The 16,709-nt window shown below is 38.3% G+C and overlaps 1 protein-coding gene across 1 annotated transcript in view; it reads right to left on the reverse strand.

Moving 5' to 3' along the window:
• Positions 1-13,538: 13,538 nt before the first annotated feature.
• The window catches only part of Smp_057620 (n-acetylgalactosaminyltransferase,putative), a gene marked incomplete at both ends in the record, with an annotated part of 5,483 nt that continues 2,312 nt past the window's right edge, over positions 13,539-16,709 (reverse strand). The window contains one exon of the mRNA XM_018796220.1: positions 13,539-13,914. Coding sequence (XP_018646881.1) covers positions 13,539-13,914 — 376 coding nt within the window. The remainder of the gene's footprint in view (positions 13,915-16,709) is intronic.

Genomic DNA, 16,709 nt, shown 5'->3' on the forward strand with positions numbered 1-16,709 from the left:
TCAGACGTCCCACAATCGTAGTATTTCTCGACCTTAAGGCGGCATTTGACTCCGTTGATCGTGAGGTGTCGTGGCAGTGTTTGTCACTGAAAGAAGTACCAAAGAAGTATATTAACCTGATACAGGCTCTCTACTCGAACACAACTGATCGAGTTAGAGCCTATGGCGAACTGTCATTAGAATTGATTACCTCAAGTGGTGTTCGTCAGGGCTGTCCACTCCCTCCATTCTTGTTTATCTTTGTCGTTGACATATTTTTAGAGATAACACTTTCCTCATCTAAATCTTCAGGAGTTAAACTTTTACCGCGAGACTCACTTGTTGACTTAGAATACGCCGATGATATAGTTCTATTTGGTGAAGATGCTGACAAAATGCAGTCTTCTGACCGCTATGAGCAACAATGCAGGCATGTTCGGGATGCGATTCTCCCTATCGAAATGCAAAATGTTACTTTAGGATTGGGTTGCATCGGCACCTGAACTAATGATAGGGAATGAATTAGTTGGGCGTATCGACTGCTTAACTTATCTTGGGAGTCTCATCAGTCCTTGTGGTCTGGTTGTGGATTCCACAGCCTGTGGAGTTCAAGTGTGAGGTAGTTATTCACTAATAACATTGGAAGATGTTTGCACGCTATCTCGAACTGATTGAATACAAAAATGTACACATCACTGGGCGCCGGCTAAGTGCTTTAGTGGTCAAACAATTGCCACGTAACCGAAGGTTCTTGGTTCGGTGCCTTATGTGATCTAGGTTACGCACTGCTGAAGATTCCTATACTAGGACGGAACATATCCAATAGTTTTTTCTTCTATAAGATCATCACATAAAGCGATGTAAAAATTCAACAATCTCAAAAAGCCCCACAGTAATTATTAAACTACTACTTTCGTAGGATTTTTATTATCAAAATTTAGTATTAAAAGCTTACAAAAGCAAGTGTAGAATTTTCAGTGGAGAGATTGATCCCTTGGTAACAGTGAACTGAAAGGAACAATTCTTCCATGTGAAACATCAACAAGATACAGTACGTCAGTGTATAACATTTGAATAGTCTGTAAGTATTCCATTAGTAAAGCAATCTTATACATTCAGAAATTGTTGTTCCTTATATATAATCTGCTAGCATTAAATAGGCCGCAAAGTATCCATTTTTGAGGTATTTTTTAGTCAATAATAGTAGCCGTATCGTGTTTTAAAATACTATGTAGTAATGGTATGTTTAGATCCATTTTACGTGTTAAATTTCATCATTGATCAAAGTCCAATTATTTCTTCTTATAACTTGAACTTTTCCTCATCAATATTAGTTATCATCTTTATTTAAAATAAACTGGTATTTCACGAATACTGTAATTTTAAAAATGTGAAAGTGTTCTTATCATCTACACACATATGTACTCATCATAGTGGACAGCTATTTGGCTTATAATTCTACATAAATTTCTTTTGTTATTTTTTTTCTGACTGATATCTTAATATGTATTTTTTCTGAAGTAATCGATCTTAATAATAACACAATGGCACTTGAAGCAAACGGTACTGAATTCGAGTCACGGGGTTAGACATCAACTCTGGGATGCAGTTACTTCGAGCTGACAAGTCCGAAACATTGCGGAACGCGCGTTTAGTTTTTTACTGCTAGCCACCATCCATCTCTGCTCATAATCTTCATAATAGTTATAAATTATAAATGGAATTTCTCATTATTATTATTATTATTATTATTATTATTATTATTATGTATTTTAATGTAGATCAGAATGTAATCAATATGCATCCGTCGTTATAAAACTTTATATAAGCAATGTTCTAACCCTGATGAATTTCCAGAACTGAAAAAGTTGAAGTGTTATATTCAAAAAATGACAGAAAATTTATAGAATAATAAAATTTCAATTTACAACAGTTGAGTGCTATCGCTAGTCTAATTGCTTAACCATTTTTCAATATGAAATTAAAAATTCAAGCCCCACTTTACCTAATTCAATATAAATTAATAATTCTTATCAAAAGGAAAATGTTTAGCTCTTAGTCAAATATTTGTCATTGTATTAGGTTACTAAATTGTAATGGGATTGTGTAGCGGGTTAAACTATCTCCTTCTGGTTTTGATTTTAAGTTTTTCTTAATCTGAAGCTCATGTTATTCTTGATTGTTGTCAATTGTTTCCTGTGGTAAGTCTAAGTGCATTGTGTCGATTCACCTTTTCTTTTATTCTTCCCTTTTCTATCACCCCTCGTCCACGTTGTTCTGCATGCTCCTTTAGTACACTAAGTACCTTTCTGGCTGGACACGCACCGCTACAATAGTTCTCATGTTCTATAGTTAACTATTTAAAATAAATGGTTGTAACTGTGTTATTTGTTGTATGTAACTGTTACTTTGAGACGCTTAGAGTAGTTGATTACGTATTAAACAAAGTGCATAAAACTCAACCAATAAAATCGTTACCTGTTATGCTTCAAAATTGTTCACAAAAATTTTTCGAAGGCTTTTAATACTGGTCTTCTAAACCTGATCATTATTTTTTTAAATCTGATTAGTTTATCAAAAAATTCTCTATTCTGTTCATTTGATATTTGATCGAACTGATTGTGTTAGGTTACTATATTAAGCCCTTTTACCTTTTTTTACGTCGAACCTTTAATCTAAATTCTAAGCGTTTTCTATGAGTTACAAATAAATGACTCGTAACTTAGTTGACAAAATGTCTTGTCTGGAAGTTTCTAACTTATGTTTTTTTAACTTAAGAGTACTGTTTTTGATAATGATACTTTTTTTAAGATGGTTATTTTAGTTGTAAAGCTCTTATAGTTTTTCTGGGTATCATCAGAGCCTGGTGAAAATGTAAATAAACTTTAATCAATCTATTCTGATAACTCCTTTCAGTGTTTGTATTCCCATCGATTGTTTTAGTGAATTATAACTTATGATATTGTCATTGATTGGCCATAGTCATGCTAATATTTGTGTTGATTACAGATTGACTTGTACATAATACTTCTAAAAATATATGATATTCCTTGAGTTTGTTTTATCCGAAATCTTGTCATATTTTTTGAATCAAATTCGGGCCTCTAGTTGTCTGTATTAGCGACAGCATGTCGTGTTATATAAATGCTAATTTGTATTCATTTATACCTTGGTGTTATGTGTCTGATAATAAGATAGGCAGATAAGTCAATGTGAAGCCACGCACGCATATTACCTTAATTCATAAGAGCACAAAAATAGGAGTTGGCGATATGGTTTAAATAACAAAATGAACGGACAGGTATCACTTCGTGGTATTTTCAAACGTAACTTTTTTCCCCAAAACATCCTTCTTACCTCAATCACAAACACATCACATGGTAGACGATAATCCAACTTATCTGCCCACTTCAGTCAGCGTATGTTTACAAATTCATTGTCTAACCAGTTACCTTTATCTAAAACTTCGAACTTAAGTTAAAATTGCTAATCTAATGGTTTCATCATACAGTGACCTGATTACCTAACTTGCTAAACAAGTGTTTATTGTCAATTATATTGTGTCTCATAATGTTATCTCTTTCATCTTTTGCTAATAATTCTTTACTATTTTTCAACGGATTTTTGTCATATTTGACAGTTATTTTAACTTTGCTTACTCTCATGCATTCTTTATTTACTCATTTGCAGAGGATCCTGTCTAGATGTACCTGATGCAAAAAACAAAGCCATAGTCATCTTGTATCCATGTCATGGTCAAGGTGGTAATCAACAGTGGAAAATTCGACCAACTAATCACGATAGATCGAACCCTCTACACCTGGTCCTCGGAGCTAGTGGAGTTTGTTTAGATTCTGATCCGAAAAAACGATCAGTTTTTGTGAAATCATGTAATTACACTTCGCCAACTCAAAGTTGGACTTGGGAAAAATTGACATGGCCGAATAGTTGGTGAAAGTAGCTGGCCATAGCATTTTATTTTGTTTTATTTTGAAAAATTATGATTCGGTTAGTGAAAATTATTGTAAGTCTACCTGTCATTCTCTCTTCTGTGATATTATATATATATATATATATATATATATATATATATATATATATATATATATATATATATATAAACAACCTATTTTTGACTGTTCATGTGTTTTATTTTCTTCTCTGAATTTTCTACAAATACTTCTCAATAAATATTGTATTTTGTGTAAATCTCTGGTTGAATTTGTCGTTACTGTAACAATGGACTCCTTGTTTTCAACTTGCAAGTATATGTTTATTCAACTCTAACGCGTTCTTTTCAAAGATGTAAACAAATTATTCAAACTTTCAGATATGATCTCTGATGTCATTAAGTCTTCAGTGGATGCAGTATCTGTTGAGATGGAAAGTAGGGTAAGCTCTGAGCAAAGTCAGTAATACTTCCGACCTTCATTAGTGACTTGATTTTGGTTGACTCTTCTGAGTTTGTAATCATAAACCATGACATCTAAAATCAAACAAATCGGGTTTGTGGCATCTATTTACCCGACCGTTGCTGCTACCTTGACATGGTGGTCAGGCTTGTCTATCGTGATGAGCCAATCGAGCTACACGGGCTGGAACACTCGTTCCCCAAGATCTAAAGGCCAAGTCGTACTGCTGACTGTACAGAGGTGTGACGGCAGTAAAGTGTTTCCTTCAGACAACCAGCATAACAGCGATACTACATTCCCACAAACGATGTATGGAGTTAGAGAAAGTCAACTCTAAAATTGAACACCTTGTCTTATCCCACGGATTTCCGTCTTCGGCGGTAAGGTCCCGAACACGAAAATTGCCGGCCTCAAGCAGTTGTCCCTTGGGCACTGCGGTTACGCTCTCAGGTCACTAAGACTAACTCTAACCCAATTTTCTTTTCAGGAACCTCCAGAAGAACCCTTCCACGGTGTGGAAGTATCACTTTGGCCAACGATTCTAGTGCGCAAAACGCTGTCCCAGGTATACTGAAACCTCACTCCAAACTACACATTGGAGCCTTCAACGTACGCACCGTGTCAAATCGGTCAGCAGACCTTGGCTAAGACCCTAGAATCTTGTACCATTGATTTATGCTGTGTCTCCGAAACACGAATACGGGATCATAGTGTGATCATTCACTTGACCTCTCCTCTCCAAAATGGAGAGCCGACGAGATACCCCCTCCGTTTATCTAGCGACCCCATGGCTACTTCTCATGGACTGGCATGCATAACACTGAGTACGAGCGTAGAACAAGCATCATTAGAATGAATCCCCGTTAATAATCGCTTATGTGCTGTTCAGCTAAAAATCTCCGTAAGAACTCAGGGCTACTAGTATTTGACCACTGATGTCTTAGAAATACTGTTCACATCTGCTGGGATCACCGGGCAAGTAATAGTGAGGTTGGACGTAAGATATTAGGAAATGACGGTAAATCAGTTGATGAGGTTGTAAATCTTCACCGACGGGATCGTGGATGCGCAATGCTGAAGAGTCCCACACTAGGGCGAAACGCCCGTCCAGTGCTTCCAGGTTTTCCATGGTGATGTAGCTTCAATTGACTCATGAATTCAACTATAAAATCTTCACGAATCCCCTTCTAATAATAATTACCTTACTTAAGCTGTACATTCGTATATATAGTGATATGGAAAATATATTTCTATAGGAGGCTAGAAAAGATTGCATTATAAATGGATTCGACAATAAATAACAAATGAGGTGGCGTACTAATCAAGGGGTAAGGGAGAAAATAATTTATGGGTCAGATAATAGTTCAATTGACAGATATGAAGAAAAGTGACAAACACAAAGGTCATAATAATAATAATCTGAGTAATAATCAAGAAAACTTGTATAAGGTAATAATAATAATAATAATAATAATAATAACTGATTAGAGTTTAAATGTAAAATAGTAATTTAAAAAAAGCATGGACCACAATGAAATATTAAATATTTTCAATAACTGTCACCCTTCAATTCAATTTACCTTAGAGGCAGAATCGAACCACGAATTCCATTTTCTTGATGTCCATTTGAAAAGATTGCCTGATGGTTATTTACAAAGATCTATGTATAGAAAACCCACTTGGAATGGACAATACACGAATTTCCATAGTTGGGTTCCACTGAGTCGAAAGAGGAACTTAATTCACTCTTTATCATCTAGGATTAAGCGAATCTGTTCTAGTGACACAATAAATGAAGAATTACTTCATCTTCGACAGACCCTCATCAAAAATGGTTATCCACCGAGGTTCGTTGATAGCAACTTAACATCTAGACGTCAGCAACAAATAACTTTGACGGTGCAGAAGAAAACCTTGTTTATGAATATGGAATTCAAGGGAGACACGGCTGCTGAAATCCTGAATAAACGGATTTCAAAAACGTTGAATAAAACTTTCTACACAGCCAAGCTCCGAATCGTTTTCTCTAGCCGGCCTACCATTCGGGGGTGCGTTAAGGATAAGCTTTCGCTTTGGGCCACATCGATATGTATTTATAAATTTACTTGCTCATGTGGAGCACGTTATATAGGCCGCACAAAGCGATCGCTTTCCAAACGTATCTCTGAACACTATCCAGCTTGGCTCCTAAAAGGTGAATGTAAGAAGATAACCAGTTCGATACAAGAGCACTTGATCAATTGCGGACACATTGCTCCAAAAGAGACGTCTTTTAAAATAATCTATAGAGTTAAAGGAACCGGTTCAAAGGGAGGTCGAATCAATATTTTATGCACTGCTGAGGCATTGGCAATCCATGAATTCAAGCCTGAACTTTGCGTGCAGAAACGATTTGTCCAACCTCTTACCCTTCCTTGGCCCTAATTCCCTCATTGGGTACGTTTTTTGGTTTTGTACTTTTATCTGATTATTATCGGTTTTTTTTTTAAATTACTATTTTACATTTAAACTCTAATCAGTTATTATTATTATTATTATTATTATTACCTTATACAAGTTTTCTTGATTATTACTCAGATTATTATTATTATGACCTTTGTGTTTGTCACTTTTCTTCATATCTGTCAATTGAACTATTATCTGACCCATAAATTATTTTCTCCCTTACCCCTTGATTAGTACGCCACCTCATTTGTTATTTATTGTCGAATCCATTTATAATGCAATCTTTTCTAGCCTCCTATAGAAATATATTTTCCATATCACTATATATACGAATGTACAGCTTAAGTAAATGATTTCGTCGAAAAGAAAATTTTCTTCGCTGAATTCTCTTTTTCTTATTCAATGACATTATGAGTTATTTTAATTACCTTACTATTATTTTTTGTCAAAATAATACATTACAGCTATTAATAATTAATCGGTCTTTGTCCTAATCATAATTGATCGATAATCGGTCAACTGGAGGATTAAAGCATTTCAAAGAAGTATTGCTTACATTACTAGTAGAGTCCAAAATTTATTTTTACTAATATTTAGGGATTTATTGAATTACACAATATCACTGAAATACAGTAGAATTAATAACGAACGTAGGTTAACACTGTGGTGTGGGTTGCTTACATCCACAGAAGTAGTATGTGACGATGGTCAGGCAGAGAATGTATTTCACTAAAAGATCGATAAGGAAAGAACGGAAACGAAACGCAGTTGGTATGAAAATGCATGGACAATAATAATTGGAGACTATGGACTGATATTTGCAGAAGGAATGGTCAAGATTGAAACAATTGATTGATAGTTTGCAAATTAACTGTTTACTGTATAGTTGTTAGATTTTAGTAAAATATTCTGTAATTTTCGTGTCAAATACATCTGATTGTTCTCACTCGTCTTCTTGTTCAGTCAGGCACAACGTAGAACTTCGTACGTACGTACATCAGTTCAAGTTGTCATACCACATCAACACAGAGATGCGGTTATCGATTCAAATCCCATTGTGGTAGAAGTAGTAAGAGTATAAGCAGTAATCCGAAAGATTGGGGTTTGAAGATGTTATTGAAGGAGTATAATCCAGTGAAATAAATTTGGAAAGAGAAAAAGGACAGGGACAGGAAGAATTCAAAAGAATTTGGCAGAACACGAAAAGTGGATGCACCTGCATCATTGCAAACGATTCTGAGCCATGCCATTCAAGGTCTATAACCATCGGTTGCTATCATCTCGCGAATCCCAACCAGATAGTCTACACCTACCAACATGGCTCAGTCCACTTGTCAGCGACTTCATGGATTTATATCAAGTTTTGATCTGGCGGCCCCTAGCTTTCTTCCAACCTACTCCTACACCATAAAGCATTGCACGTCGGGGCAGTCGGTGGTTGGGCATACGTAGCACGCGTCCCAACCATCTCAACTGATGAAGTTTCGTTACTTCATCAATTGATTTGCCATCCTTACCTAGTACCTGTTTCCTAACAACTGCATTACTTACTCGGTGGTCCCAGGATATACGACCAATGCTTCGAAGACACCTATGATCGAATACTAGTAGCCTACGAATATCCTCTACTCTTACCGACCATGTTTCACTGCCATCTTATAGAAGAAACAACTATTGGACATGTTCCGTCCTAGTATAGGAATCTTCAGCAGTGCGTAACCTAGATCACATAAGGCACCGAACCAAGAACCTTCGGTTACGTGGCAATTGTTTGACCACTAAAGCACTTAGCCGGCGCCCAGTGATGTGTACATTTTTGTATTCAATCAGTTCGAGATAGCGTGCAAACATCTTCCAATGTTATTAGTGAATAACTACCTCACACTTGAACTCCACAGGCTGTGGAATCCACAACCAGACCACAAGGACTGATGAGACTCCCAAGATAAGTTAAGCAGTCGATACGCCCAACTAATTCATTCCCTATCATTAGTTCAGGTGCCGATGCAACCCAATCCTAAAGTAACATTTTGCATTTCGATAGGGAGAATCGCATCCCGAACATGCCTGCATTGTTGCTCATAGCGGTCAGAAGACTGCATTTTGTCAGCATCTTCACCAAATAGAACTATATCATCGGCGTATTCTAAGTCAACAAGTGAGTCTCGCGGTAAAAGTTTAACTCCTGAAGATTTAGATGAGGAAAGTGTTATCTCTAAAAATATGTCAACGACAAAGATAAACAAGAATGGAGGGAGTGGACAGCCCTGACGAACACCACTTGAGGTAATCAATTCTAATGACAGTTCGCCATAGGCTCTAACTCGATCAGTTGTGTTCGAGTAGAGAGCCTGTATCAGGTTAATATACTTCTTTGGTACTTCTTTCAGTGACAAACACTGCCACGACACCTCACGATCAACGGAGTCAAATGCCGCCTTAAGGTCGAGAAATACTACGATTGTGGGACGTCTGAATGTGTGTCTATGTTCTAGGACCTGACGTAGTGTGAATATCTTGTGTGCATAGCCACATCCAGGTCGGAAACCAGCATGGTTTTCTCTAGTCTGTTCTTCACGAGCTTTAGTTAGGCGTCCAAGTATTATTGAAGCTAATATTTTAGACACTATATTAGTCAAACTGATTCCTCTGTGATTGTCACAGGAGGACTTTTGTCCTTATGGACTGGCACAATCAGTGATTGGGACCAGTCAGATGGAATTACGTCCAGCTCCCAGATTCTACCTAAGACCTCAGTCAATCTGGCTGCTAGTACTGGACTGCTATCCTTAAAAATCTCAGGGGTAAACCTGTAAGGGCCTGCTGCTCTCCCTCGCTTCAGATTTCCTATAGCTTTCTCAATCTCGTAAAGAGTTGGTGGACTTACATTAACTTGCCATTCAGATCGACTGGGGATCGTGGGAAATCGCAGTGTGGCTGAAGGCCAGTTGAAGTGATCCCCAAAGTGTTCTGCTCATCGACCCAATCTCCTGGATTGAGAATGAATGATATGTCCATTTTTTTCCGAGATAGTTTCGCTGACAGTTGGGTTCGTAGTACTGGTTCCTTTAACAAGTCTGAACAGTTGTCTGTTGTTGTCTATTGCCGCTGACTTTTCCATCTCTCTTTCTTTCGCTACCCACCACTGTTCGTGATCATTGCGTAAGCTTCTTGTTAGCCTGCGCTTAAGTTGACTCCCCTCCTCGTTATGTTCAGAGCCAGGTGGGATGAGTTTTCGAGTATCTATCAGTACGGTAGATGCTGCTGAGATCCAGTGTTTCTCCGTAACCTTATGGTTTACCGTACTAGCAGATATCACTACTGTATCCACAGATTTTCGGATGTTATTCCACGCTGCCTCGGGGTGGGCACAACTTACATGGCTTGCCTATCATTAAATAGAACCCTAAGAGGCTTCCTTGCACCGTCTTTCCTACGTCCAGTAAGACGCAGACAGATACGTGCTCGCACTAGAGCATGATTTGAATCTAAGCATATGCTCCAGAATGAGCGACAGTCTATTATTGAGCCCCTCCGTCGGTGGCTGATAGCGATTTGACCTATTTGGGTCCAACGTCGCCATTATCTGTTCTTTGAGCCATGACACCATAAGATCCACCCAGGTGTCTTTCCCTTTCGCTTAGTTTACCTACTTGAGCATTAAAGTCACCTGCTACTATTACTACATCAGCGCGCCTAGCTTTTCGGAGAAGGTCGTAAAGCTTTCTGTAAAACTCATCTTTTACATCATCTGAGCTGCAGTCAGTGGGAGAGTAGGCAGAGACGACGACGAGTGTTCCTATCTTTCCGAGTCCTTACTGTTCCGTTTAGTCGGACAGCGCACAAACGACCGTCTACTGGGATCCAGTCCAATAGAGCTAGTTCTGCCCTAGGACTTAATGCTATACCTACTCCAGCGAAGCCAGGGGAAGCAGAATCAGGGCTTCCAGATATACGAAGCGTGTATCGAGATAGTTCTTTATTTTGATATGATGAGGTCAAATGAATGACGCTACTCGGAGCTTGTATGCGCGTTTCGGAGACGCAGTACATATCGATGGTGCGAGATTCTAAAGTCCTAGCTAAGGAGTCCTGTTGTCCTATTTGGCACAATGTCCGGACGTCAAAAGTTCCTACATGTAGTTTGAAGTGTGGTTTCAGGAGACCAGGAATAACGTTCCGTGTACTCGATTCGTTTGCCCCTGCGATACAAGGTGATAAAAGGACGTGAGAAGGGTTAGTCGTGCAGATGAGAGAGTTATTAGGAGGTGTATGAACGATTTGAATGTGACCAACTTGGTCTTGTGTGTTGTTACGGGTATGAGGGTTGATATTACTTCTCGGCTGCCCACACTGTGGAAGGGTATTTCTTGATAGACCTGAGAAGGAAGTTGGATTATTGTTAGTCTTAACGACCTGAGAGCGTGACCGCAGAGCTCAGGGAACAACTGCTTGGGGCCGGTCACGCACGGCCATTTTGTAGGAGGTTTTTGAAGTGTAAGCTTCGTCTTTCGACGGGCCTTACCGCCGGAGACGGAAATCGGTGAGGTAAGGTGAGGCGTGACATTTTTCGGGTTGACCCTTTCTAACCCCTTCCTTTCTTGTGAGAAGGCAGCATCTATGCAGATGCTGGTTGTCCGAGGGAAACACCTTACTGCCATCACACCTCTGTATAGTCGGCAGTACGACTTCGCCTTTGGATCGTGGGATTGCTGCTTTTAGTCTTACCGTTCTCCAATTGACCTGCCTGGCATGGTAGAATCTACAGGAACATATGTTCCAACCAATATAGCTCGGTTGAGTCATCACGATAGGCAAGCCCGACCACCACATCAAGGTAGCAGCTACGGTCGATTTCCAGGTAAGATAACAGTTGGGAATTAGTAAACTATTTCTATCCACAATTTACTTGAGTAATAATTTACATTTACCAACTGTGATAATTGAGATAATTAAGATTAATTGATCAGGATATTTTCTTTCAAGTCTTAATGTGTATACCACAATTCCTTTGAGAAATCATACTATAAAGGCAAGTAAATTTGAGGAAGTTTTAAAAAATACAGTTTTTACTTATTTATTTCTTTGAACACATAAATATTGGTACAAAGGAGCACAAAATACATATAGGCCACAATTCACTTGATTTGTATGTGGGCTGTGATACTACCCGGTTGCCCAAACCGAAGCAGGTGGTTTTCTTGGAGGGCCACACCCGAAGCCTTCGAACTAAAGATCTGATCCACAAGGCAGTAGAGAAACGTTAAAAGATGCAGTCCCGTGGTAGCCGTGACCAACAGTAGGTTTATACGCCATTTGTTCCATCAGGATCCAGGAGCTCGTGTGCACCAGTGGTTTGGGAACAGGGTTTTCCAACTCCCCTAGGTGAACTTTCCGTGTCCACCAACCCGGTTAAGGCACTGAACATTCACATTTTGTCCTCTCAATTTCGTGAACAACACCCCCGCCACGAGAAGGCAGTGAGCAGGACTCCCCTGACAGTGGCAGTATGCACATGGCAATGTGAGAGCATTTCGAGCTAGAGAGCTGACTCTCCACCCTCAGCCTTATCAGGGCATTTAGGGGCAAACCGTAGTGTTCCTTTATTGAGTAGTATATGTAGCAAATGAGGATGGGCATGACAGACAATCATAAGATTAACAGTACTCAATGTAAATAAATAGTAAATAAATAGAGTATGCTGATATAGAATAATATGAACTAAGTCTAATAAATAAGGTATTAGACAAATCATATACAGGATGAAAGCTAAAAGCAATGCAAACTACCACAGTTTCTGAAATTTTCGTACGCTAGAAATACATTTTACTTTTCTTTAGTGGATGAAACTGAAACAGATCTTGAACCTTATAATCAGACACAAACAAAAAACAGGTAACTTAGTCCGATGGGCTTTCTATATAGTAGATAGCATGATTAACAAAATACTTAGATGCAATATTCCCATATACCTAAATCGGAATACTTCTCCAGTCGGTAAAAATATATTGAATGACATTAAATGAGTTTTTAGTGTAAATGGTAACGTTAGTTTGGAAATAATGAACAGCATGATTCAGTAAATGTTGCCAACAAAAAATGTCAGCTCCTATGAATTTGTCATTTAATCTTTTGTGGTCCATAGTTTGATCCAATATTGCACTAAGCGTTATTTTGTATCAAAAATGAAATGAATAAATAGGCAAAGAATGTTTGCTTAATATTCCGAATCCAATGCAAACAATTAGCCTGAACAAAACAGATATAGCCAATGGCCCATGGACGCCTTTCTTAATTGGGAAATTAAATTAGGCAGTTCTACCAAACATTGGAACTTTACTCTGTTAGTGATAACAATGATAGTCAGCAGCCATCTCTGAAAGTGTTCAACCAGATATTTTATTGGCATTAACGACAGTCCATACGTAAATATCGAGGCGGAACGGTGTAAAATACGAACACAAGCCAGTGAAATCTGAGCTGCTTAGCTCAAACATCTGACAAAAATGCTTACATCCTGTAATAATAATGCACATGGTACATGTTTTAAGTAAAAGCTATGAATTAACTAATTATAATGGACCCTAGTTTCAAATATCACAGTATGAGTTATGTGAATTTTCAACATGTGCAGAAACAGGTGTTTAGATCACATTAATAAAAACAAAATTTTTTCTGTAAGTTTGAAAGGCGAGGCGAAACTTACTGCTTCATAACTCGAATATCTTCATGGTAGCTGTATTCGAATTTCTGGACACCAATGACATCAGGATTATCTTTAGTGCAAGGACGCAATTTAACTGGAGTATACTCATTTGCATCCGTTGCATCCAAGCATAAATGTGAGTCGGCAACCGATCGAATCTCTCCATCAGCATTAGATATTGGTTCTATGAGTGGGTACTTCTTAACCAAATCAAATGCTATTTCTGTCATAAACCATTTAAATGACTTGCACTTAAGTTTCTCTCGGATTTCACGCTGCTTAGTCAAGTCCCCGGCATCCAAATCCCTGTATCTTGGCCTCCGTTTATACAGATACTCTTTATATTCATCCATCCAAACTTCTGCTACGCGTCTACGAAGGAAGCGATAATTCTCAGTAAAAAAAAAGAAAAATATTTACCTTGCATTTATTAACTTCTTTAACAACATCAGTGTATTATAAGTAAAGTACGCTTAGATTAGCCCAAACATTTAGCCGAAGCTGTTCGCAACATTTCATACTACGGTAACAATATTCTGTTAACTATTTAACTGATTAATGAAGAACTCTTCTGGAATGCACAAATAAGAATGGATATTCCACTCTGACACCATTCACTATCACAGGTCATCGTTCCTCGGTCAAAGTGAATTAAACTTGTTTCTCTATGGTACGTCTACTGAACCGAACATCGGACACTGATAAATGATTGCTGTAAATAGAGACATTCGAATTCATTCAGTCAAGACAGTTTCGTAACCTTATCAATATACCTATCTCGCTTATATTAAAGTCTGGATTCTGATTACATAAACAGAAGATTGAGCTTGGATGTGGATGACTATTTACAAAACGGTAACAGTAAATCATCGATTTTAACACATAGAAGTCCCACCTATCACATTATTATTCCATGCTGTCTAGTGATACTGAGTTAATATTTTGCCGCCTAAGTTTATATAGAAGCGAGAAAATGATTATTCAAGTTTCCTAATAACTCCATTTGTTCAGGTACGCTAAATAGCACAAGTTTTTGTAAACCTATATGTGGCCAACCTGACTGAGAGGATTGTAAATGCAGACTAGTTCAAACCCTAAAATCCCTTTGTTACTATCTATCAAAGTAGCCAAAACGCTAACACTGTAGGCAGACTTGCGGGAACTTGTTTGCCGTCCTATATCTTCCATAACTGAAACAACAGAGAACTAACCAGCTTCGTGGTTATATCTTTAACACTTCCAAAGTATTCACTCTGAAGGGTTGAAAATAATCATAGACTTGATTGAATGCTAACATTTTTACTAATCGCGCAACCCAGACTCTACCTCTGTCACTTTTGAGCTGATACGGAATAAAATATCACGACCAGTAGACAGTGCAGTTGACATTTACCAAATCATAAGAACTTATGTTTCACTGACCATATCTACTAATAACTCCGACAATGATAGTTTTTCTTGACTTGAAAGCAGCATTTGACTCTGTAGACCGAGAGGTTCTGTGGCAGTGTCTGTCATTGAAAGGTGTACCTCAGAAGTACATAAACCTTGTGAAGGCTCTGTACTCGAACACTACCAGTCGAGTGAGAGCTTATGGCGAACTGTCATCTGGTTTTACAACCTCAAGTGGTGTCCGACAAGGTTGTCCACTATCCCCATTTTACTACAACTTCATTATAGACCTATTGCTGGAAATAACACTCGTCGACTGGATTTTCAGGAATTGATCTCCTACCAGGGGGTCCACTAAGCGAACGAGTCGACAACTTCACTTACCTTGGAAGTCTGACAAGCCCTAATGGGTTGGTGTCTGACGAAATCTCAGCACGGATTCAAAAAGCTCGTTTGGCTTTTGCCAACTTACGTCACCTATGGCGAAGACGAGATATCCGTCAATCAATTAAGGGACGAGTATACTACGCAGCAGTTCGTTCTGTTCTACTTTACGGCTGTGAAACGTGGCCATTAAGAGTAGAAGATATTCGCAAGTTACTAGTATTTGACCACAGATGTCTTAGAAATATTGCTCGCATCTGCTGGGATCACCGGGTAAGTAATAGTGAGGTTCGACGCAGGGTTTTAGGAAATGATGGTAAATCAGTTGATGAGGTGATGAGTCTTCATCGACTGAGATGGTTAGGCCGCGTGTTACGTATACCTGAACACCGACTACCACGACGCGCTATGCTGACTAGTATTGGCGATGGTTGGAAAAGAGTTAGGGGCGGCCAAACCAAGACGTGGCATCAGTGCTTGAAGTCACTAACTTCTAGTCTTAGCCATGTAGGCAGATGCAGACTACTTGGTTGGGGTCCGCGTGACTATCGTAGCCAATGGTTGGAGACTCTAGGTGACATGGCTCAGAATCGATCACAATGGCGTAGGTGTATACACTCTTTATCTTCCTTTAAACCTTAAGATTAAAATTGCTTCATAACGTTCTTCCTTCCTATACTATATCCTTATATACCACCTATCTTTTATATACTACCACCCCTAAATTAACTATTTCTATGAATCCGGTGTTCATCTTGTTGTGCTAACGAGATATGGCAACTTGGACCGATGCATATGTGTGCCCGGTCCTACGTTGTAGCTGACTGACTGACTGAATAACTACTAGCATCTGGTCACACCATATATGTAGTTCGGTCATATTTTCAGACAGACGAATGATCTGAGGTGAAAGTATGAGGATGACTTATCCTCTAAATTCATTCAAGTTAATCAGATATGTAGTGTAGAAAATAAAGCTAGATTATCAAACTGGCTACTTTGGGAGTTTTCAAAAAAACACTTATTTTTTTAGTAAATTAGGGGTCATTTATTTGAGTCGATGTCGACTGATACTATGAAATCTTAAACAAATCTAATGTATACAGGGTCCCAGATAATAGTTGAAATATAGCACAACTATTTCACTTACTTGTGGTTATAACCAAAAAGTCCCCTAATTATACTTTCATGTAGTCAGGTAAATATTGACCACACATAAGTTATTCAAGCTAGCATGTTATGCGAAATAAAGAAAAGGTCAGCCTATCAAATTGACAACCGAGACAAATTTGCATAACGAAGCTTTTATTGAAGTGTCCTGGGTTAAAATGATAATTTTCATGCATTCAGATATATTCTGTGGGTGAAAATGTGCTTCCCGACTTTTCAAC

The sequence above is a fragment of the Schistosoma mansoni genome (assembly GCF_000237925.1).
Source record: "Schistosoma mansoni, WGS project CABG00000000 data, supercontig 0173, strain Puerto Rico, whole genome shotgun sequence".
NCBI lineage: Eukaryota > Metazoa > Platyhelminthes > Trematoda > Strigeidida > Schistosomatidae > Schistosoma > Schistosoma mansoni.